Below are 25,512 nucleotides of genomic sequence, written 5' to 3'. Positions count from 1 at the left end.
TTCTACTGAGCAGCCAGGATTGAGAACCATCTTCTAAGAATTGAGAGACTAGTATTCTTAGGAAGAATAAAACAGAGAAGTCAAACATAGTGTTAAGTTTTATTTTATTTTTATATATTTATTTTTCATAGGTGTTATGTTTTAATTCTTAATGCAAAAATATTGGCAGATGATAAAACTGGTTGTCAAACACCCCACATTTATTAGGTACTTAATTAGCAATAAAGCTAAAAACAGTCCAGTATTCTAATGAAAATAAAGACAGAATCAAACAATATATGTTTTTATTTTGATAACAAAAATAAGTTAGAAATACATTATCCTCCTTTCTTTACTAATTAACAGCATATTTGCAAGTTCCCCCAACTCTTGAGTCCACTCCTTGCCCTCTAATCCCATTGCTCTTACCTGAAATCAGCCCATCACAGTCTTTCCCCTGTCTCACTGTGCAATCTCCTCATTGGATTTGGTATTTCTTCCTTCCACTCTTTCTTTCACAAAGCTTCTAGATCAATGATTAATAAAGCTATTATCATTATCAATCATATTACCCCTCTGCTGAAAAAAATCTCCAATTCTTTATCCTGGCCTCTATGGTGTGATCCAAACCTGCCTTTTTTGTCTTATCTCACACTTTCCCCTTTCATTTACTCCATGCTTTAGTCAAACTGAATTAGACACTGTATCATAAACACATCCTATTTACCCACTCTGCCTATAGCACCCTGTTTAAACTTACCTTTTCCATATAATATTGTCTGGTAATTCAATTGAAAGAAATATTTTCTTTCTCAAAGGCCCATAGCAGTTTAACTCACTTTATCTTGTGGCATGTATCTTGTTCTACTGTGCAATATAGTGATGTGTGTACATGACTTACCTTACAGACTGACATCTTTGTGTCTTCTTTGCTTATATTTGTTGAATGGATGAGCGAGCTTTCCAGTTTCTTCTCCTTATGAACTTTAGACTAGTTCTGCATGTTTCTATTGTTCCAGACCATTTGAATGAGTTTAATAGGAGAGACTGGTGATAACAATGTCTCATGTCTTGGCTGGCAGCTTGGTAATGTTTACTATTTTCTGACTAGTTCTATAGATAGTTTTTTTTTTTTAAGTTTTTGTTTATTTATTTATTTAAGTAATCGCTATACCCAGTGTGGGCCTTGAGCTCACAACCTCGACATCAAGAGCCGCATGCCCTTCCGACCGAGCCAGCCAGTCGCCCCTCTATAGTGACTATTGAATGCCTGTTGTGTGTGTGCCAGGCAGACAGATGTAATCTATAATTCCCATGACAATGATCTGATTCTCATCTTTCAAAGGAGTACACTGGTACTCAGAGTAAGTAACTTGCCCAAGTTCTGGCATAAATTGACAGAGCTGAAATTCCGGACTTGCTCTGTTTCTCTCCAAAACTATACAGTTCAGGGTTAAAGCTGAAAACAGAGATGGTAGCTAGGTTATCAGGCTACTGATTCCCCCCCACCCCCAATACATCCAGACAAGGTCAGGTTCCCATCTGCTCATTCACACATCAAGTCTATTCTGACTCTATTCCCAGGTCTACTAGGAAAGCTACTTCTCATCCAAATGCACAATTAAGCAAAGAAAAGCCAAATCTGCATTAGATACCTTGAATCTAGCCCAATCCAATCCTGCAGAAACCATTAGGATTTAATAATAGGGACTGAGAGACATCGAAATGAGCGAATACAGAGCTGTTGATGAGAGATGGAATTTCATGGGGGTAAACAAAATTGGTATGAGAGCTCAGCCTATGTATTCAGCCTCTCTCTCACTTCTTACATATTCATAGGACATAAAGGTTGTTCCCACATGACCTCAAACTTTCAGTTTCAAAGTGAATTTGAATTTGAATTTGTTACCTGACTATTCCAAAAATAATCAGATTTGTTTTTAGTCTTCAAGATGTTTACTTAATATTTTCACTTCTCATCCAGAGACAACCTTCCAGGAAACTATGAACATCAGTTGAATAAACACAATTCTAGTCCTATAGAGTAAGGCCTAGAGAATGAAATTTAATAGGAATTTGACAACCTAGTTCTAAAGCTGTTACTAGAATAGGGTTATTATTTAGTTCAACAGAGAGGAGGACATCATTTTTCTTACTCAAAAGTGTCCTGCAACTACAAATTCCTATCCTGAGTCACTCATGTGAAGGCCAAGTGTGAACCCAAGAGGTAAGAGCAGCAGGGAAAGAGCCTCTTTTTTAAACATCTGAGCAAGAACTGTGGGCACCGATCTGATTTGACAGCCTATGGGAGATTGAGAGAGACAGTTTTTGCCAACAGATTTTTTGTAGAGGAGAGCTGTAACTTTAATCCTCACATAAGCTTCATCTACTTTCTGGATGCTCTATAGAGTGACTGTCACAGCTGAGGTCAAGACTAAGCCTTGCAGAGTTAGAACCACTCTCTATCAGAGATGCTTTTTTGTCTCTCAAGTAATAATACACAACTAGACACAGTGGCTACCCAGGTACCACAGAGATTTTGTGATGAGATGTGAAACTAAAGATAAAGCATTTCCAAGAATCTCTAAAATACAGGAACTGCACTGGTTGCAGTGTGCTGGGCCTTTTATTAGTGGACACCTGTATTAGTCTCCGTAACTGTTGGCTAATGAGTCCCAATTGACATATATATAGAAACAATATCAAATTGGTCATAAATGTGACTTTTACTCTAAGTCGGAGAAAAAATTAGATGGCCAGAATAATAGGCTGATATTTGATGCTTACCAGGTTCTCAATATTTACATCTTTTTAAGAATTTTCTGTAGGCTTTCCCCGTTTGTCTTTCCTAATTAGCCTGAGAGTATAGGTCAGTGGCTAGATAATGTTACCACAAAGTAAGAAGTTAAAGTTCAATTCCTAGCACAACATGGAGTTACTGTTGAGCAACATAAAGTCTCCTTATTTTTGTTTTTTGATTTATAAAACTGGGAGATTAATATCTTCATCTCATAGGAAAGCTGTGAGACTAAATTAAATTAATAACCAATAAATACGGAAAAGCTCTGAGCAAATGAATAAGAAGTTATTAAGTACATTTATTTATAAACAGGTTTCAAGAATAGTGGGATATAAATAAGTACAAAGTTTTTAGAAGGCATTTTGGAAATACCTATTAAAATTCATAGTCATAATATTGGGGAAGGGGAAAGGTACTTTTACTTTTTTTTTCCACTTTATACCAGTTTGATTTTTTTTTTGCATGGGAATGTGTTACATTATCACTTTTAATTAAATAAAGACTACTGTGCCTTTTTAAAATGTAGGAATGCTGTAAATGGAAATGAATCATTAATGTTTGTCTTTATTCCTTGGAGGAGATGAACTCTGTAACTGATTGGTCTTCATCCAAAGACATCCAAAATGTAGCAGTCCTACAGACGCTTAACGACTGAGCCACCCAGGCGCCCTTGTTTGGGACTTTTAAAATTATGTTGTGGTTAGGGGCGCCTGGGTGGCTCAGATGGTTAAGTGTCTGCCTTCAGCTCAGGCCATGATCCCAGGGTCCTGGGATCGAGCCCCACATTGGGCTCCTGGCTCAGCGGGGAGTCGGCTTCTCCTTCTCCCACTGCTCATGCTCTCTCTCTATATCTCTGTGTCTCAAATGAATAAATAAAATCTTTAAAAAATAAATAAATAAAATTATGTTGTGGTTCTATAAAATGCATAAAAGCACCCCAAGTTTCAGTCTTTGGAAAGGCTTAGCTTTTTTTAGAGTGAATTATCATTGAAGATTATTTTCAATTATTTATTTTTGATGATGTGGGCCTTTGAATGCAGTACCTATGTGGTGCTGATTCTCTGAAAAAATGCCACTTAAGACTTACCATGTGTGGGGGCGCCTGGGTGGCTCAGTTGGTTAAGCGACTGCCTTCGGCTCAGGTCATGATCCTGGAGTCCCTGGATCGAGTCCCGCATTGGGCTCCCTGCTCGGCGGGGAGTCTGCTTCTCCCTCTGACCCTCCTCCCTCTCATGCTCTCTGTCTCTCATTCTCTCTCTCTCAAATAAATAAATAAAATCTTAAAAAAAAAAAGACTTACCATGTGTGGGTTAAATGAAAACCATCCAGTTTAATCATAGTGACCCTTCCTAACTCATCACACATTCAGAACATTTTTTTTGTTATTAAATTTCTAATCCACGTTGACTGATACTTTAATAAGATACAATAAGAGGTATTAAGGCAGTATCAAATTGCTAGAAAATTTCTAAATACTCTCACATCTTATGTTTATCTTTCCATGCACTGGTAACAGTTTGTGGACTGGCACCTGTCAGTAGACTATACTTTGAGTAACACTGATACTGTCTTTCATTATGACAGATCAAGAACACAAATATATTTGAATGTACAAATTTAAGAATTTTTACTAATAATTCATGTGTCAAATTTGTTTTTCTATATTAGCTTTTTTAAAATTAAGAGATGATATATGAAAAGGAAAATATGCTTTCTATTAATTCATTCAGAAGCTTCTTGTATTTACATGTCATGTCTTTTGACTGAGGCTAAAATGACTGAAATGACCAAAAATTTCTAAGTAACTGAAACTTTAAGTTATGAAAAATGGTTTTCAAATATTTTCAATTGAGAAAAAAAAAAAACCCAAACAAAATAAAAACACAACCACAACAATTAAGTGAACCACAAGCGGCGCCTGGGTGGCTCAGTCGGTTAGGTCCAACTCTTGGTTTCTGCTCAGGTCACGATCTCAGGGCTGTGGGATCCAGCGCTGCAGCTCTGCGCTCAGCGGGCAGTCTGCTTAAGTTTCTCTCAAGCCCTCTGTCCCTCTCCCACTTGCACTCACACTCTCTCAAATAAGTAAATAAATCTTAAAAAAAAAAAAAAAGTGAACCACAAAAATATCTAGAGGAGCCAAAGACCTTTGTTTTGTTATCTGCCAGAGAAAATCATTTCAGATATTATCCAAAATTGGCCTATTTGCAGATTATATGCTGAATCTATTTTGTCAAGTTTGCCTAATTAACAGTGATTTTATGTAAGTGTGTATTCTTTTGCGATCAGTGTGCTATACAATTTTTTTTACAAATATATTAAATAAACTAAGATATAGTTTTACCTTTAAAAGTATAATATTTTGTTTTAGACAAGTAACATTTTCTTGTTATTTGCATGACTTTGAAAATGTTTAACCTTGCCATGTTGATGTGTGGTCTAAATAGTTCTTAATGGCATGACAGTACAGTTATCACAGATGTAGAATTTATTTTTCCATACAGAAAAAACAAGTATTTCCCTGAAAATGTTCCATATGAACATTGTTCCCCAGCAAGTACATGGCTACATTTTATTTGAAAATATAAAAATGAGGAAACATAATAAAAGAAAGCATGTAATTTGGGGATGCTTTAGGAAGTCCTTTTCTGTGCTCTGGCAAGTTAATTTTTCTAGACTTTAAAAAGTATACATTTTAATAGCACTTTATTTAATATAAGAATATTTTTTTACCTCTCTGAGAAAAATTAAAATGGCTATTACAAAAATCAAATGCTCATGGCAATATAAAGCGAACTGGCTGGAGAGGAATCCATTCTGGCAGTCCTTTTTCCTCTTATAGATGGTTCTTAGGGGAGACACAATGTTTAAAGTAATACTATGGTCTCAGGGTCAAACGAAAGAATGAGGACAAGGAAGAGGCAAGTTGCCAACAGACAGCAATGTATCTTCAGAATGCTGAACGAAGGGACTGAGGGACAGCAAAGTCCAGCAATATGGTAAACTGCATAATTCTTTTTTTCTTCTTCTTCTTAAAGATTTTTATTTATTTATTTGACAGAGAGAGACACAGCGAGAGAAGGAACACAAGCAGGGGGAGTGGGAGAGGGAGAAGCAGGCTTCCCGCCGAGCAGGGAGCCCATTGCGGGACTCGATCCCAGGACCCTGGGATCATGACCTGAGCCGAAGGCAGACGCCCAACGACTGAGCCACCCAGGCGCCCCTAAACTGCATAATTCTTGCTGTCCTTCATTGTGTCATTGACATATCTGTGGCAGGACACAAACTGTGAAGGCTGGATAGATGTCAACAGTACTGACTTTCTTTGCTTACCAAAATTTAGTCCATAAAATCACATTAAAGTAGTCATCTAAACAGGAAAAAATAAAAGGGCAAGAATCGAGATCCAGATTATTAAGTAAAATTTCATAAAATTATGCTTTTGGGGATGAGGGTAAAAACTTACTCTCAAAATTTTATATTATGAAATGGGATTGAATGTAGATTTGATGGATGTATATATTTATACATATATATAATACCCTGCATTTTTACATATGTAAATATGTTTCTTTTTTCTATATTATACTCATATATTCTCCATCTCTTTCCTATTTAATCTTTTTTTCTCCATGTTTTATTGAGTTGTTTGTGTTTTTATTATTGGTTAGTAGGAGTTTTTTTGTTTTTTACTTTTTGACCCCCTTCACCCATTTAATCTTTTGAGTTAATATTTGCCTCTTCTTAATCATGCATTGAATTATTGCCTGTTCGGCTCCTGCTTTGGTCCTGGCTGAATTGTATCTAGTCTACAAGCAATTATTATTTTTTTATTTTATTTTATTTTTTTTAAAGATTCTATTTACTTATTCATGACAGAGGGAGAGAAGCAGAGGAAGTGGGAGAAGCAGGTTCCCCGCGGAGCAGGGAGAATGATGAGGGATTCGATCCCAGGACCCTGGGATCATGATCCAAGTCGAAGGCAGATGCTTAACTGTCTGAGCCACCCAGGTGCCCCTCTATAAGCAATTATTAACAGACCATGTTTACAGTACTGTAAAGAATCTTATTGTTAATGTAGTTTTTGAAACTGCTTACTTCCATCTTCTCAAAGCAAATGCCATAGCGTCAGTGTTGTATTTATGCTTTCTAAAACATAATACATAATAGATTAAGTTTATTTCAGGTAAGGAAATAAAAGTAAATACTTTTAATATGAGAGCTAGAGTTCTTATTTAATTCTTGAAGAGTAAGGCATCAGCATAAAATATAAGATATTCTTGTGGTCCATTGTTTTTTTTGGTGCACCTAGATCATTAAGAAGCACACGCCTCAATGTGTTAATAACCTTATTGTAGTAAACATTGTGTATTATATGCATATACCAAATCATAACATTGTACACTTTAAACCTACACCACGTTATATGTCAACTGTATCTCAAAAAACCTGGAAAAATAAAAAGTAATGATAATAACAATAAGAAAGCACATACCTCACCTACTTGTGGGAGGATGAGGACAAACGTGCTTAATTTTTTTGTCACTGCAGTTATGGTTGTTTATACTTAAATGGACCTGCCCAGTAGTCTTCTCAGTTCATTTTTTTTTCCAACCAAAGATGAGAGATAAGAAAAAAGGACAAAAATGAATTGGGGTGGGGTGGGGAAGGGATGGGAGAATTACTGAGTATACTAATATACAATGGAAATTATAGGCAAATATAACAAAGCAGTGCTTCAAGCCCTGTAAAATTCTTTTTCCCTTTCTGTTTGCTTAGTAGTGGGACACTATGGAAAAAAGGGGGAATTTGGTTGAGACTTTTAAATTTTATTTAATTTTACTCTTATTGGTCTTAGAGTAGTCATTTGTAAAACACTACTGTTTAATATTGACAACTTTGAAAGTCACTGAAAAAAATTAAATGGCAATTTAATGTTAACAGCTGCTTATGGTTATCAAATCCATCAAAGTCCTTCATGAATATATTAGGCACAAACCCACTGAATTATTGTTGCTGAAGACAGCTTGGTATTTTCAAATTGCCTAGTGAGAATAGATGTACTATAGTAAGAAGAAGGACTCTGATCACAATTTACTGTTTTGTCTTTGTATATAGAAAGAAACTTTGGCCTGTTTCTAATTATTTAATGTTCTAAAACCTCTGCCAACTTAGCTATAAAATGATTCTAGAAGTGTATCTGAAAATTATCTTTCCTCTAAATTTGTGGTTTTTGAAAATAGCTACAATAACAAAACAAAAACAAAATAAAACTGTAACAAAAATAATTGAATAAATAGTTCATATTGAGCCAATTAAGACTCAGAGCCCAAATGTGAGTCTTCCAAAGTTTAACTAGTAAGGCAGTTATGTTCTTCAGTTTCATTCTTCTAGAAGACTATCTTCTCATTAAATGTTGGTAAGGATGTTGTGGGGACCAGGGCTATCCTAAAGAAAGAGTGGGGCACACAGCATAAAATATACCCATAAAGACTTTGCTTGCTTTACACAGCTAGTCCTGAAACCATTCCTTGGAAGGTCTATATAACCTGCCTTCTCTCAGGATGTTTTAAATTCCAAACCACTGTTTTAGTTATCTTTCATCCAGAGCCACAGGGTGCTTAATCCAGGTATTAGAAGACCTGATTGCTCAAATCAGTCTAGATTGAGGTGCACAGGGAGATAGTTACCCAGCCACCCTCTTAAGTCTCTGGTTGATAGAACTTCAGGGAGTGCAGGTCAGAGTCATCCTTGAGAGTGGGGTGGACTGGAAAGGCTTAAATTATACTGAATATTTTTTTAAAAAGATTTTATTTATTTATTTGACAGAGAGAGACACAGTGAGAGACAGAGCACAAGCAGGGGGAGTGGGAGAGGGAGAATCAGGCTTCCCATGGAGCAGGGAGCCCCATGCGGGGCTCGATCCCAGGACCCTGGGACATGACCTGAGCCAAAGGCAGACGCTTAATGACTGAGCCACCCAGGCGCCCCTATACTGAATGTTTTTTTAAAGTAATCTAAACACCTGACATGGGGCTCAAACTCATGACCCCAAGATCAAGCATTGCATGCTCAACCCACTGAGCCAGCCAGACAACCCTGGAAACGCTTAAATTATACCAGTGGCCTTGCAAATTATCTCTTAGGTTAAGCTCAAGGATAATTCTCTGTTAAGTCTCTTCTGAGCCAAAAATAAAATGGAATCTTCAAGGTCACTCAATTGGGACTCTGAGGTAGAAAGTAAAGATTTTGAGGAAAGAATTAAGGGGGAAAATCAAAAGTTCTTATCTTTTTATGCACCTGTTCACAGCTCAAGGTAACCTCACCAAACCACAGAGGAGTAAAACAGTTTACATGGAGAGAAGGGGGTCTGCATTCAATTTTATATAGTATAAAGAATGAGCATTTTCTTGGCATGTTCTTAGGGTACATACTCTGGGGACCAAGCCTGATTAGTAGAAGGCAACCCAGGGATATGGGTGCATCCCTTCTCTGGAGATCCATCTAGAATATAACACCAGACTATAAATTAAGATTGTGAGAGTAAGACAGAGCCATAGTCCAAGAGGGCTAGAAGTAAAAAAAAAAAAAAAAAAAAAAAAAATGTCACTTTACTGAAAGTAGGCAAAGTAAAAGATTTGGTTTCAGAACCCAGGCAGGAGAAACTTAGTTACTAGAACTAGGATATAAGGCCAGAGCCAGATTACCATCAGAGCTGACATTACAATGGTGAGATCTCTGGCACTGAGATTCTAGATAGGGGAAATTAACTTCACTTAAAGGGAGAAGAGGGCTGTTACCTGGGGAGAGAACCAGGCAGCCCTTGACAAGTCTGGAATGGAATGGACATTCTCTTACCTTATTCCTAATTTGTGGAATCCTAAAGACATACAACATCTTGTTAAGAACTCAAATCTGGTCTATATTAAGTTGCTTATTATTCTCATATTAAAATGATTGGCCAGGGCAGCAAAGTGCCTGAGCACATGTTTGTGTATATGCAAATGAGATGGAGAGCAAAGGAGAATGAATGTGTTTCCTTATCTTGTTAATAAATGTTACTAACAGGATTAATAATAATTACGACCTAAAAACTGAAAAGACAAGTTAGTGAGCTGCATCTATTAGAACCTGTTGGTTTTGGTGGGCTTCTGTGTCGTATCTTTTAAGGCTAATTCCACTGAGAATATAATTTTTTCTTGCTGGCACCACACAATGATAAACTCATACCTACCAGCCCTAGATGATTCAAATGAAGAGAGGAATAAGAATTTAGAAAATAAAAGCAAACTTTCATTTCTGAAAATTCTTAAAAGAGCTCTTACTAGATGACTTGAAAGACACAATAGCTTAAGTTTTAAAAAAGGTAGAGGCACCTGGGTGGCTCAGTTGGTTAGGCGACTGCCTTAGGCTCAGGTCATGATCCCGGGGTTCTGGGATCGAGTCCCAGATCGGGCTCCCTGCTCAGTGCTCCCTGTTCAGCCTGCTTCTCCCTATTCCACTCCCTCTACTTGTGCTCCCTCTCTGTCAAATAAATAAATAAAATCTTTAAAACAAAAGTTTTAAAAATGTATTAGGCTGCAAAATAAATGCAAGATTTCAACTGCTTCTTTTGTCTAACCCACTCTTTACATATAATAGTACAAGTGTGTGGTTGGTGGCTTTGCAATCTGTCAACCTACTTCTGGAATTCCCTTTTATGTCTGTTTCTGGCTGGCGTGGGCCACAAAAGAGATTCTTATTAATTAATTAGTTTGTTTTAATTTTTTGTTTATTTTTTTATTATATTGTCAGTTAACCAGCATATAGAACATCATTAGTCACAAAAGAGATTCTTGTGTGAGATTTACACACGTGACACAGTAGTCACTTTGTGGCTCCCGTATGTTGTCACTTGTCTGCTGGTTCACCTCATTGGCCTGCAGCAACTACCAGGCCCAAAAGCCAGGTAGGGCAAACTGCTCTGTCTTCTTCTGGATCCTCCTTTCAGTTCTGACTGCTGGGGCAAGTGTGTGTTAATTCTGTAAGGAAGGACCCGGACTTCTGCAGGGCATCCGTATCACCAGGATCAGAGGCAGCAAAAGCTAGCTGTGGTTTCAGATGGTCCTCATGAACATGGCTTGTGCTTCTGCATTCCATCTTGTCATGAATCTCCTCTATCTTCCCTTCCTGACTCCCTGCCTTGTGAACTTCAAGCTCCAGCCTTGTACAGTCCCTTCCCTCTACATACCAGGCTTGGTTTGTGGGACCAATACAATATGGCAGCAGCAAAGTGATGCCACTTCTGAGATTAAGACACTGCAGCTTTTTGTCTTGGTTGGACTATCTCTTGGATCACTTGCTCCAGGGGAAGCTAGGTGCCATGTCAAAGGGACATTTGAGCAGCCCTATGGAGAAGTCTATGTAGTGAGGAAGTGAGTCTTTTGCCAACAGCCAAAGAGGAATGGAGGACTGCAGTCAACAGTCCTGTGGGTGAATTTTCTTCAAAGCTAATCCTTTAGCTATGGTCAAGTCTCAGATGATTGCAACCCAGCCTACAGCCTGACTGTAACCTCGTGAGAGACTGAATGAGGGCCATTCAGCTAAACTGCTCATGGATTCCTGACCATCAGAAACTACATGAGATGCTAGTGTTTAAAGCTAAGTTTTGTTATATGGAAACAAATAACTATACAATGCCTAAGTATAAAATATAATCTTTCTTTCACATGACTAAGAATGCCAAACTAAAGGAAGATAAGAGGTGCAGAGAAAAAAAGTAAATTGTGTTTTAGCTCATTGTTCTTCTTCAATGCTCATTTAAATTCTTTTAACCCTAGGCCTGTGGGCAAATACTTATTCAGCTAAACTAAATTTGAAAAATGTAAGGAAGCGGGTTAGCTTTAGTTACAGGGATATATACCTATGTATCTCTCGATATATCTCTATATACATCTTCTTTGAATTGAAGGATCTCCTTTTGAGAAGACAAATCGTGATATTTTTCCCGGAGTCTAGTCTCTTCTTTGTGGAATGGTAGGGAAGCTATTACTCCTCTTACAGGTTGAGATTTAAAATTTCGTTTATTATTCTTTTTTACCTAATATGAGTAGTTTAAAGAATGAAAAGTATGATTTGATTTCCTTCCTAGTTTTTGTTATGGGAACATTTGGAAACAAGAGAAATAAGAATATATTTCTTTTAGTCTCTCTTTATTTCTCTTTCTGTCTTATAATCAATTTCAGTAACTTTAACAATAAACAGTAAAAATGATAGAGTATACAAAGCATTGCCCAAGTGAATCCATCACAAACCTGTGTCTGAGAATGGCTTCCTAAGTAGGGGAAATGTGTTTCATACAAAAAGTCCATTTTCTGTTATTGCCTTTTTTATTTGGACTACTAGATGCTATATATTTTAAGGCAATCTTAATAGTTTCCTGTCTCTCACTAACAAGAATGACTTGTCATAATGAGCAGTGTAGACGCTGTCCATTTGATCCACTCCAGAAAACTGTCTATATGATACAAGAGTAAATCACTTCAATTCCTTTGTGGAATGAGTAGAGTATAAATAAATAAATGAGACACAAGAATAAAGAAAAAAATGTGGTTAGTTCTATCAGAAGGAAACAAAGGATGGGAACATTTGGAGGCCTGGTTTAATAAAAAATGTGACAAGAGAAAGAATTATATGTGATAACTCTAAAGGAAGGTAGAATCCTCACTAATATAAAATGTCCATGAAATCGTTTCTTCTTTCTTTAAGGAGGAAGATAATTTTGTAGTTTAAGAATAATAATTCTCTTTGAAGTTGGAGGACCTATGTTGTAAAATGACTCTTTATTTACTCTTACCTCCACCAAAAATAATTCTAGTTCCCAGCACTCTTTCTAGAAGTCATCATATTTCTAAATCTGAGTAGGAATTTCAGATTCCATTTTAGGGAATGGGTTTGTTTTCCGGGGGGTCTTTTTTGTAGTTATTTTGTGTCTTACTTCTATTACAAAGTTTTTGTCTTGTTTTTGTGTTTTTTTTAAAGTTTATTTTAGTAATCTCTACATCCAATATGGGGCTTACAACCCCCAGATCAAAAGTCACATGTTCTTCTGACTGAGCCAGCCAGGAGCCCCTATTCTTTGTTTTGTTTTGCGAGGACTTCAACATGTTCTCATTTTTCCTTTTCCAATTAGCGTTTGTTGTTTATCTCCTACAGAATTATACAAAAATGTCATTGCATCTGACCACTTAATTTTTTACTATTACTGTCTGAGACTTTTTGTATGAAATATTAATAGAGCCATTACTTTATGTCAAATTTAGGGCTCCAGGTGGGGATGAAAGATAAGTTATGACAAATTTTGTGCCCTATAGGAGAGGTAAAGTGGTAAAGTGATCAAATCAAATCTTAGGATGTCTAGAATCAGAACTACCCGAGGGCTTATTTAAAATGGAAATAATCAGGTCCCACCCTAAACAGACGGAATCTCTGGGAGTGGAACTTGAGAATCTGCATTGTTAATAAATTCTCTCGGTCATTCTAATGCAAACTGAAGTTTAAGGACTATTGATCCAGTGAGGGTCGGGGGGTAGAGGAATAAACAATTTACACACCACAATACAATAGTAGCATGAGGAAAGAGCTTTATCAGGGCAGCAGTTCCCATATGAGGTGGGGCGAATACACACACACATTCAGAATATATATATATTTACACACACACATATACAGTATATAGCATACACACACACACACACACAAGCACACTTTAAAGGCACCAGAATGTGTCTTTTGGGTTTTACAGAAAATCTGTAAGATTTACAGATAGAAGACATGCAATAAATATTTGTCGATCAGGTTGTAGTGAACACATTTTGTAATTCCATTCTACTAATCACCAGCAATTTTCTTTTTGATGCTTATAGATGGGACGGTAATATCTATGCCTATTTAACTTCCTGTTTTTTTTTTTTAACGCAAAAGGATAGTGACTAGAACTTCTCACTCCTCGTTCGTAGTGGGGGAAGTCGCCCCACAATAAGAATTAGGTAGAAAAGTAATTTAAGAGCCAATCAGATAGCTCTCTGGAGCGGCTCCAGACTGGCTTCTCAGGGAAGACTGGCGGAAGATGGGACTTGGTTACCTCATTCAATCGGACAAAGAAGGCCATACTAGTTCAGGGCGGCCGAAAAGTCCTTGTGGGTTACCACGTGAGGTGTTACACCTCGGCGGGGCTGACCTTTGGCTAGAGGTCCCTTAAGCGGAAAACTTAGGGGCACTATGGATACCTTATTTTTCGGGATCCTGGAGAAACGGTCAGCAGTTGTGGAGGCACCAGTAACCAAAATGGCTGCAAGGCGCTTCAGACTCCAGATCAGGTGATGCAGCTCCAGTCCGCTCCCTTCCCACCAGCCGCTCCTCCCGCTCCCTGACGTAGGGGTGGGCGTGGTCTGTGCAGAGGCTCTTTTCCGAGGCTAGGAAAACCATAGGATACACATGCGCAGTTGGGCCCCTCAGGCGCTTCGGGTTTTCTCCCAGCCCATCGCCCCGCCTCCATCTGCCGGGCGGGGCTGGGCCGAGAGTCCAGCAGCTGCTCGCTGGGGCTTCAGTGACTTCCTTGTTGTGAGCCCCGGCCCGGCAGTGTCCGGACTCGTAGCACCGCTGTCCTGACCAGGACCGCTAGCCTGAGTCTAGGTCGCAGCCGCAACCTCAGCCCATCGGTCCCCCTTTCAGCACAGGTCTTTTCCCCGCACGCACCGCGCTCCCTAACATGCCCAACCCCAGCAGCACCTCCTCTCCCTACCCCCTCCCTGAGGAAATTAGGAACCTGTTGGCAGGTAAAGATCTGGGGAAGGGGGCGGGCGACGCTGCTGGGGCGGGGGCGGGGGCGAGGGGACGGCGAGCCGGTGGGGACAGAAGCATTCAGCGACTCTGCCCTCCCTCCCCACGCTTCCCTGTCTCCTGGCCAGTGGGACCAGGACTGGGAATGGGGAAGAGGGGTCTGAGAAAGGGAGGGGGCGTGTGTTGAAATTGGGTTCGAGGATGGTGGGGAAGCCCTCCTTGATGGACTACACTGATGGGATCAGGACATTTCTGTGTGCATCGTGAGGACGTCATGTGCTTGTATGTGTGCGAAAGAGAGAGAAGAGAGAGAGAGGGAGAGAGGAAATGATAATGAATGCGTGTGTGAGAACTGGGAAGGGATCGGAAGTCAAAGAAGTAGTTCTTCGGTGGCCTGGCCAATGGAGGAGAAGGGTGTAAAGATGCCAAAAGATGTCAGAGCTACAGGTATTAGAGGTTGTGGGACGCAAGGTTTTGTCATTTCTAAAACTCTTTTTTTCATAAACATTCATTGCGCTCTTATTTAAGACTTTCAAAGAGAGCCTGATTCTCAAATGGCCACTTGTCTTGGCCTGAGTAACATATGAAAACAAAAAAGGAAGTATGTGTTAAGGTCCAACTTCCTGTGTCACACAATGAAAGTACTTCATCTTTGCACCCTCATCTTCCCCTTTTCAGTTTTGAATGACCATTTATAGGAACTTACGTTAGGAGTTAAAGATGCGGTTCTTCAAGGATATTACGGATCCACTACTAGTTCATTACTCTGCTAGAAATGGAGATGTATATTTCTGCACGAAGTAGAAAACACGTCTTTTTAGGGTAGCACAAATCTTACCTATCCTGATGCTCTGGAATTCTTACTATCATTCACTTTGTCGTAGGTACATCAGAATTCTAGAAACTGAATTTTGATTGTTTTACTTTAGTTGTCTCAAGTATTTACCTTTAAGTATTGGTCATGAATAGCTGGATTAAAAGAGTTTCTTTTAGATGTCTATTACAAGTTGCTTATTTTAACTCTCAAAAATTAATATCTAAAATGTGACATTTTAAATAGTAAGTTGCTTATGAGACCAAATCTCCTAATATGCTGTTTTGCTGGTTAGCATCATGAATATGATCAAGAGAATAAAACCAAGAGCGTATGGATGCAGACTTAAGTTTGTCTGAACACAATTACAGTGTGATAAATGCATTTGTGGTGGGATAGTATTTTACTCTAAGAATGCTTATTGTCATTAATGGGTACCACTAAGAGAAATATAAGGAACTGTAAAGACTAATTTAAGGCAGATTTTATTCCATTATATGAGAATTTCTCATTAGTACTGATTTTGTTTTACTACAGTTAACATTTTCATTGTTACAATGCTGGAATTGCGTGTTTAGAATACTATTTTAATAACCAGACCAGAGAAGTGTTTATCATTACTCCAGAAGTAGATGGCACCACTTTCAGGATATTCTAGTTCTGAATTTTTGACTTTAAGAAATAAAGTTCAGACCTCTGGGTGCACACCTTTAAAGCTTGAGAGCTCCAACAGGAGGCAGTTTGCTGTTTGGGTCCATAATCATACTTTTGCAGATAGTATGACATATAGGTTATGAGACTCATTATTCTCTGATTCCCATAGATTACAAATATTTCATTTGGCCCTTATGTATATAATTTGTTGAAAGCTTAGAATTACATAATATTTAAATTATCTACCAATGCTAACTTCCTATTTACTTTAGCCATTTCTCTCTCTTTAGTCAGTTAATATGCCTGCATAATGTCCGAAATGAATGTTTTAAAAGTCATCTTACTGATGTTTTCAATATTTCATATTATTAAACAAATCACATATCAAAACACATGAAGTATTAAAAACAAATATGAAAATATGAAAATTAAAAAATTAAAATTAATATTAAAATTTGGCTTACACTATAATCAGAGGACATTTTCAAGAGGTATGGATTTGAGGGAATATCTATTTATCTATCTATCTGTCTATAATTTTTAAAGAAATGAAACAAGAGAACTAGTGTTTTTCAGTTTTCTTTTTTAACTTATTCAAAGAAGGATGTTAACATTTTGTGTTTGACTGTAATTAAAATCTTTCCGGAAAGCTTTCAAGAATAAAGGTTCTCAGCAGTTTTTTCACATTTTGCATCCAAAAAATTCTGTTGGGATTGTGCATGATTATTTGCATAATTCAAGTGTGTTGGGTAATAGTACATGGTTAGATTTAAAATTACTAAAACTATAGAGGGAGAGCATTGGTTTGAATGCTGGATTACCTAGTACTTTCTGAAACTAAGAAGGAGATATTAGTAGTGGTGAATTGTAGTTAACAGTTGAGCCCTCTGAGAATGTTTGACACCATGCTAGAATTCCCATGTAGAAGATAAGGACCTAAACTTTGCAGGCACTTCAAATCCTTGCCTACAGAAAAAAATGATATAAAGTCAAAAGATAATGCCTATCAAAATAACATTGCTCAGACAGTTCCCTTTGTGTTCCATGTGCCTATTATCCAAATCATTGTATGTCATGTATGTTAAATGTTTGACATTTCAACTGCTTGATAGAGATAGGTGCTCAATGTGTTCTTATCAGTTTATATTATTTTCTTTCTCCTTATTTTTCGTTCTGATTATAGCAGTTTTAGGCTTCCCTTCAATATTTGTTCCCCTCTCTTCTCATTCCTTCCCCTCTAAAACATTCTCTAGAAATGCAAAAACCCATAGATACTATCATTCTTAACTACATTTAATGATACTCTTGAAAAAGGGGCTTATAGTTTTGACTGTTAGTGATACATATTTCTCTGGGATCAGTATATTAAATCTTGAAAGCCTAAACTTCTTATAAAAGTGTTGTATTTTTCTTTTGTTACATGAATAGAAAAAAGGTTATAGATTTTTGTTAAAAGCAAATTTTGAACTGCCTATGCACTACAAGCAGCCTTTCATTTTTTTTCACAACAATGGAAGAACAAGTTTAGCCTGGATAATTGGAATCAATGGATAATTCTGAATCTTGTCCATTTAATCTTTTCCTACATCCAAATATTTTGACTAGGACTAACAGCAAGAATAATCTTGATTTATGTGAGTTTTTTCTCCGGGCAGGCAAGAAAGTGAGAGAACTAGAACTACGGGCTCTTAACCCCCTTCATTTGTTTAATCATCCTTTGAATACTGGAGTGTTAGTAGTTTGCAATCAGATATTCTCATTCATTCTCATTGATTTGTTTTAGGACAACATGTTTGAAGAGAAAAGCTGTAAGAGGATGTAAGCTTCTTTTTATTAAGTTAGAAAATGAAACCAACGCTAACAGGAGAAAATGGTTGTCAGTACTCTGAAAAATCAAAACCAAACCAAACCAAACAAACAATAAACAAAGTGGCTATATGGTTTCTGCAGAGTGACTTTGAGGTTTTTTTTCACAGGGCAGTCTTGATTAGAAATATTGCATTTTTCCCTACTGGGGATTTCCAGAACATTTTTTTTTTTTTAAACTTCACACGTTAAAATTGATAATCCCTTTAGGGGCACAAGGTAAAGAATGCAATTCAGTTGAAATAGACGGAGAATTTTTTCAATGCTAAGAATAGTATGGTTTGATTTCCACCTTTCCTAAGTTCCATTTATAATTTGGTCAACATTTTGGGTTTATTTTTCCTATGAGGATTATTTATGGTACATCTAGGGTCCCATAATTTGCTTCTGGGGCATTCGCTGAGTATGTAAAGGGAAGAGTGCCACCTACTGAGTCACCAATAGTCACCTACTTCTTTAGCACCTGGATTTTCCTACAGAGCAAGAACAAGCCTGCCCCATTTTGGCAGTAATAACTAATGAGCATAAAGTTGCTATGAGGATATTTGAACTCAAAATGAAATCAGTCTATGATGCCTCTAAGGTTTTCTCTTCTAGAAACAGGAATATGTGTTTGTAAATCAAAGGATCAAAAATTTATAATTTCTTGTTATGGGTCGAATAACATAGATGAATTAAGATGTGATGTTAAGAAAATTATTTGCCTGTATTAAGCGTATAATATCCTACTTTTTCTTGGGAGGGGATCTTTGGCTGGCTTGTTTTCCACCATTGCTTTCCACTGAAAGTATTTTCATCTCAGATTACTAAATAAGGCTCTTGATAGTATGTACAGTTTTTATAGTTACTCAACCCAAGTTATCACTGGATTTCTTTAAAAAAAAAAAAGGAATCTAGGGCGCCTGGGTGGCTCAGTCATTAAGCGTCTGCCTTCGGCTCAGGTCACGATCCCAGGGTCCTGGGATCGAGCCCCGCATTGGGCTCCCTGCTCGGCAGGAGGCCTGCTTCTCCCTCTCCCGCTCCCCCTGCTTGTGTTCCCTCTCTCACTCTCTCTCTCTCTCTGTTGAAAAATAAATGAAATCTTTGAAGGAAAAAAAAAAAGGAATCTAAGTATATTAAAAAATGAGAAAAAAATTGCCAGGTGGGTTTATCTCTACATTATCAGCATTAAAGTATTACTAGAAGGAAGATAGAAACAACAGCATAGAGAAGCCTCTGGTGACTTGAAACACTTCAGTTGTCGCTCATAAATTTAAGACTAAGTGTCATATAGGGGTGATAAAAGGGGCATAGACCAGTTTTTATATACTCATTATTCACGTAGTTTGTCTTTTTCAATTAAAGCCAAGTCTATCTTTTTCATTCCACTGAGTTTGCATTTCTTTTTCAATCACATACTGAACACATTACAATAGATGCTACCTAACAGTGAATATAGTGTAAATCTCAGACTACTGTGTTATTCACTGGGCTTCTTTGAAAATGTGTGGTAAAAAGATTTTGATTATTATACGGTGTTATTTATCAAGAGTCATCTTTTAGAGGTGAAAGATGTTCGTCTATATTCTTCAACAGGCCAGTTTTCTATCAAAATAAGTCATTTAGCCTCCAAAGCCCATTTTGAAAATTTTGTCAGATGATTGGATTGTAAGACTCAGGAATGTTTTACTTACTGTACTGTGAGAACTCCTTGGCTCCTCCTCTTCCATGTTTGGAAAATCCACAGTTCAACTATAACCTGTAAAAGTGCTAAGTAATCAAGGGAAGACATTGATTAGGGGATCGATAACTTTTCACTTAGCCATTTTCCAACTTTGGGCATTGGCTCCATTGATCTACATGTGCCCAGTTTAATTGATTTTTATGTTTTTACCAGTAGGTGTTTGATCAGACTGTACCCCCTTTAATAGAGAAGAAAAGTTTATTATTTTTTTTCTTATGTCGCCTTAAAGTTTGGCTGGGATTCTCACCATATTAAGTTTGGTAGTAGTACCTTAGTGAATACATAGTAAAACCTGGCCCAATTCATAAAGTAGAGAAGGATGTGGAATTAAGTAAGTAAAGCCATTTGGGGGTGATGTGTAATTGGTTTTACACTTATGTTATTGATCTGGAGCTGAGCAAATGGTAGTGGTTTCAGTCCAATTCTTCCCCTCTCCTATACAATTCAGGCCATCACAGAGGCTGTGTGTGTGTGTGTGTGTGTGTGTATATATATGCAGGCAAGCCTTCTCAGGGTGGTATTGGGTGGTTGGGAGAGGAGGCAGAAGACAATCAGGTGTTACCTTTGTGACTTATTTACAACCTCCCAGCAAGTCATTTTCTAGGGGGCTGGCTGGTGAAGGATGGTGAGGGCAAGTGGCCAAACCTCAGCTTTCTTCAAGAGTGGGAACCTGTGTACTGAGCTTTGAAAGGGTGGCATTTTATTTTTTCATTTGCAGGAATTTAAAAACCGTTCTAATCTGTTGTGGTTTCAGGTTTTTCACTGTGTGATCCATGTGGAAAGTGGTAGAAAGCAGTTAGCACCTCTCTCTCTCTCTCTCTCTCTCTGTGTGTGTGTGTGTGTGTGTGTATTAAATACCTGTCCTAGCCACTTGAACTACAGGGGAAGACATAGGGGGTGGACAGTTTTTCTGGGGGTCCATTCCTACAGAAGAAGAAGAAAAAAAGAGGAAATTGGAATACGATTCGGTGGTTTGGTGTGTGCTGTGTTTGCCTCTTAGGGGTTGTGATGGCTTTTGAGAGGTTTCTAACTTAAACTGCTTGAGATTGCTGAGCCAAGACATGATGTCATCTTTTAATTTTGTTTTCAGACCTTAACAGTTATCTACAGAGCGCTTGTAAGTCTGATCTTCTCAGGGCCCTCTGCCCCAGATCTTTACAATTGTACCGGGAGATAAGGTTTATTCTCGACAGTGTTAAGGTGTAAAAGGACCAAAACTCACCACCACCTTTGCAGTCTCTGGGATAACTTTTTCCTTGGTGATGCCTTGGGGGCAGAGGCTGATGGAGATGGGGCTGATTCTGGGGTTAAATGCCAGCGGCGCTGACCCGCAGTCTGCGTGGCTGCGAGCGAGGTCGTGCTGGGGGTTAGACCTGCTGCCTTGGGGCTCCCGGGAGCTGTGCTTTCTCCGCGCGGGCCGAGCGGGTCCCCGAGCTTCGATGCGTGCGTGCGTGAGTGGAGCCCCTCCCTCTGAGGAAGGGGAATTCTCACTCGCCGGGCCGAGAGGCTAGGGAGGAGCAGCTGACCTTTTCTTGCAATCGAATTACGGCTGTTCCCCGAATTACAGGCAGTCTGGAGTCAGTGAAATCTACATATTAACCGAGGGACACAACCCCTAAAGGAAGATAGAATGGGGCTAACGCGCTCGCTAGTTTATCGTTTGCAGGGCTACTCGGAGCACAATAAAAAGCTTCAAATCTCTTTTCCAACCAGCCAGAGGAGCGCTTGATTCGTCTAGGACTTTTATTGCCCGCTTTTGAAATATTACCCTGGCTCTGAGCTACAAAGCCGCAGATCCAGTCCCATTTGTCTGGCGAGGGCGCTGCCCCAAACCCGTGCTCCCTGGTCACAGCTCCTGTGACAGGAACCCCGGGATTTAACACTCCAAATGTCGAGTGTTCGAGGACCGCAGAGCCTAAGTGTCTCCCGGGAAAGCCCGGAGTAACTTCTCAGTGCTCGCCCGGTCTTTGCGCTGGGCGAGCAGGGTCCCTGCTTTGCGCAGGGACGCGGCCGAAGGGTCCCCCGCGCATCCTGAGGGTGTCCCGTGCCTGGGAGAGGCTGTTTCTGTTCAATTCGAAAATAAATGGGCACCGTGTGGATTTTAAGAAATAACCCAGATTTCAAAAACTTCAAAGCCGACTAAATCTGTGGGCACCAACAAACTAAGATTTCAGGAATCAATTCCACTTGAGAGTTCCTAACTTATTTGTTAAAAAAGAGAAAAAACACAAGAAAAGAGCAAAAACAGTTCTTACACTTTCCTTGTCTCCTAGGAGATAATTTATAAAAAAATTCAGCGTTTATTACATCTTTTTAGTTGCCTTAAACCCCCTTTCTGGGGTTAGTTTAAGAATAAATACATCAAGACTACTCTAAAACTATAGATTTTTTTCCCTTGCCAGATCTCTGAATCTCCTCCCCCTCAACAAACAAACAACAGGATTCTTCCAGCAGTCTCACACTCTTTCAACAAGCATTTCTTATAAAATAGCATGGGTCAGAATTTTAAAAATATTTTTTGGGAGTGTTAGGAAACCTATATAGAGAGCATTGAAGCTTTTTATGTTTCCTGAGTTTTTATAGAACTGAAACGACCTTTTAAAGAAATAACTCGGGCTGTAATTCCTTCTGTTATTGCTTCTGGAGATAGAAAATAGATCCTGTTTGTTTAAATTTGGGTTGTGTAATGAAAATGTAAAATAGGCAATTAAATACTTGTGGATGAGGGAATTAAAGAGAAACACTGAGTGAAAGTAACATTAAGCAGACTATTCACCAATCATTGTACCAGAGATTCTCCCAAGAATTGAGTCCGGTTGGAAGAAAGAATCAGCAGTAGAGATGCTACTCCTTCCCTTATTCCACTTTTTTTTTAGTAGATTTATTGTAACCATCTCAGAGAAGCCAGTGATCTTTTCCATTTCAGCTAATGTCTGAATGTCCAAAGGTTGCTTGTTTCTCTGGGTACAAAATTTAAAGAGTTTAGGGGAGAGTGCTTTTGTGTGTGTGTGTGTGTGTGTGTGTGTGTTTTAAAATAAGTTTCATTATTTTGAACTCACTTTAGAAGTCTGGGTCTAATTTGCACTGGTTATGGATTATGTCTATATGTCCTCCTCTTCAATATATGGACAGATCGAGTAAAAAGAAGCTGTGGCATTTTGCTTTCATTTCGTTTTGATACTTGCTTGCAACAGTCATTAATGGACTTCAAACCAGAAAGCTATTTAAAAAAATTATTCCAAGATTAAATTTTAATTCTTTCATTTGTCATATTGATTTAGTGAAAATTATCTTTATACATTTATTATGCATGTATGGGATAACAGTTTAATCACCTTTGCTTATTGGATCAAGATACTATTGTAGTCAAGAATTTAAAATCTATTACAACGTTTTACATCAAATACTAGGTTTTAAATGGTTAATTATAAGTACAGTTGGAGGACTATTATAGTGCTTTGAATTAATTACATATAGTATTATCGTATGCTTTGATACTTTCTTTTTATCAGTGTGAGTTAGGAGACAAAGTAGTTAAATAAAAAGAAAGTAAAACATACATACATCTCTTCAGTATGAAATATGGATGGTTTACAGTCATACCTACTTTAAAATTTTTTATGGTATCCTTTATATTAGATATCTCAAAGTAAGATTTGAACTTCTGAATATAAAATTAATTTAAAGTTGCACAATGGTTCATGAACAATATGAATGGGGCTATTATAAAATCAAACCAGTAAGGACTAGTTGGAATTTTGTACTAGAGAGAATTAGAAAGCAGAATAATTTACAAGTTTACTAAATTAAAAAAAAAGAGGCCTTGTGGAATTGTTATATGAAGCCATGGAAATCTTATTTCTTGGTTACTATATTTTAAAATAGCAGATGAATCTATTTTTGCCACTTCTTCCTGTATTTAAAGAAATATTTCCAGGTGGTAATACCAAGGCAGAAAGCAAGAACACACAAAACCACACAGCAGATTATCCTTTCTTTTTGAAGGTGGCTGGTAGAATGGGTGGGGCAGGTAGGAAGGAGGAGGGTTTGATTTGGAATCTTGGTTAGAAGAAGGGATTTATTTTTTCCTTTAAAACATTAAATATTGCACATACCTGAAAATGGATTACACTGGGAAAAACAGGACCTTGCCAGAGACATTAGCTTATATTGATATAATATTGTGAATGACCCGTTCATACAGGAGCTTACAAAATACTATAAAATGATAGTAACACATGCATAAAAGCTCTGTGCTTGCTTTTATATGAGAGAATTTGTTTTATGGGGCACCATAGTTTATTAAAACTTGTGAGCTTCTCTCTGGTTTAATGATGCCAAACATCCAAATAGCATTTGCTGTGCTAAGCATAAGTAGAGCATACAAATTTTATTAGCTAAGTGGTGTGCAGATTTGTTCAACTTAGTATTTGAAACATATTTCAACTGTTATGCTTTGGATTGATAAATAACTGTAACAAATTGTACAGATATTAACACTTATGGGTAGAAACAATCATTGTCCTATTTGTCTTCACAACAAATGATTCTTTCCTATAATTTGTATCCTGTTTCTTATGTTTCATGGTTTAGATGTTGAAACATTTGTGACAGACACACTGAGAGGGGAAAATTTATCCAAGAAAGCAAAGGAAAAGAGAGAATCCCTTATTAAGAAGATAAAAGATGTAAAGCCTATGTAAGTCACTTACTCGCTGTTTATTATTTCTTACTTAGAAGCAACTTTGTAGTTAACATTTTAATAAAGAATTATCACGGAATTACTTTTTTTATGTCCTAATTTAATTGGTGTTAAATGTTTTAAAGGACAAAGTATATGTCCTCTATAATAGTTTTTAAAAACTGATACGCTTATCATATTATCCTTTTTTGTGAAGGTTCTTGATTATATATATTTTTCTAAGCATTCTAGCAAAATCCATCTGTTTATTTTGATTATTTGAGGATGTGTGTGGTTTAAATAATAGGACAAAGGTAGATTGAGAATTTTAATATAAATACCTCTAGATATAGAAATGAATAAATGTATATCATGGATATTAAAGATTCTGATTCTACTATAGTATCTTAGGTCTTTAAAAATACTTTTATTATAAATCCATAAGCCTTTTGGAATTGTTATTTCAGGATAGGAAGTACTTTTTTCTCTAAATGTGTATTTATGATATAGATTTTAAAATAGGTGTGAATTATTGCCAATGAATAGACCTTGTTTTGATTTGTCAACCCTCATCTTAAAATATAATATTCTTGCTTTATTTTCCAGCTATCTTCAGGACTTTCAAGACAAAGGTAAATTCTCAAGTTTGTCCACCTTGAAATTTTTTATCCTTGTAGAGATGTTCAATAGGGTAATGTAAAACATACTGAAATTTGATAGTTGGGATCAAAATTTAAATTTCCAGATTGTATACTTAGATTTTCAAGATGAGAGTGCTAGCTCCCCCTGCTGAGAAAAAAATTAAGAAGCATATCCCGAATCTACTTGGCACCGTCTCCTGATGCAGAAATCTTGTGTGTTTAACGTTTGTTAGGTGTTTTAATGTGTTTTCACACTGTGACAGAACTTTGTTAAGAAAAGTATATGCTTGCAGCAACACATGGAATAATTCGGTAAAGCAGAGGTGAGATACCAAACTAACACCATTTAACACAGCCGAGATGATTTTATAGCTGTGGTGGGGTCAGGAGGGCCTGTGGCTGGCTGCTCATAGGTAATGTTTTTAAAGAGTCATTGTCTTAAAACAGTATCAATTTTTGTTTGAAAATATGAGTGAAATCTCTCTCAATTGCTGGTTTTTATTACTGTGATTCTTTTGATATGAATAAATGTATGCT

General features: G+C 37.5%; 1 protein-coding gene across 2 annotated transcripts in view; it reads left to right on the top strand.

The window, feature by feature from the left end:
- The first annotated feature begins 14,279 nt into the window (after positions 1-14,279).
- SKAP2 (src kinase associated phosphoprotein 2) overlaps positions 14,280-25,512 on the top strand; it is a 165,974-nt gene continuing 154,741 nt past the window's right edge. Inside the window, exons 1-3 of one of the 2 annotated variants that reach the window (XM_035020786.1) lie at positions 14,280-14,592; positions 24,247-24,352; positions 24,941-24,966. In XM_035020786.1, the coding sequence (XP_034876677.1) occupies positions 14,526-14,592; positions 24,247-24,352; positions 24,941-24,966 (199 nt within the window). In that variant the 5' untranslated portion in view covers positions 14,280-14,525. Of the gene's footprint in view, positions 14,593-14,829; positions 14,851-24,246; positions 24,353-24,940; positions 24,967-25,512 lie in introns of those variants that run through there. The other variant, XM_035020787.1, reaches the window with a different exon arrangement.

This window comes from Mirounga leonina, unplaced genomic scaffold, assembly GCF_011800145.1.
Source record: "Mirounga leonina isolate KUSES-001 unplaced genomic scaffold, KU_Mleo_1.0 Mir_174, whole genome shotgun sequence".
Taxonomy (NCBI): domain Eukaryota; kingdom Metazoa; phylum Chordata; class Mammalia; order Carnivora; family Phocidae; genus Mirounga; species Mirounga leonina.
The sequence above is the reverse complement of the archived record's forward strand: the minus strand, read 5'-3'. Positions and strand labels throughout refer to the sequence as shown.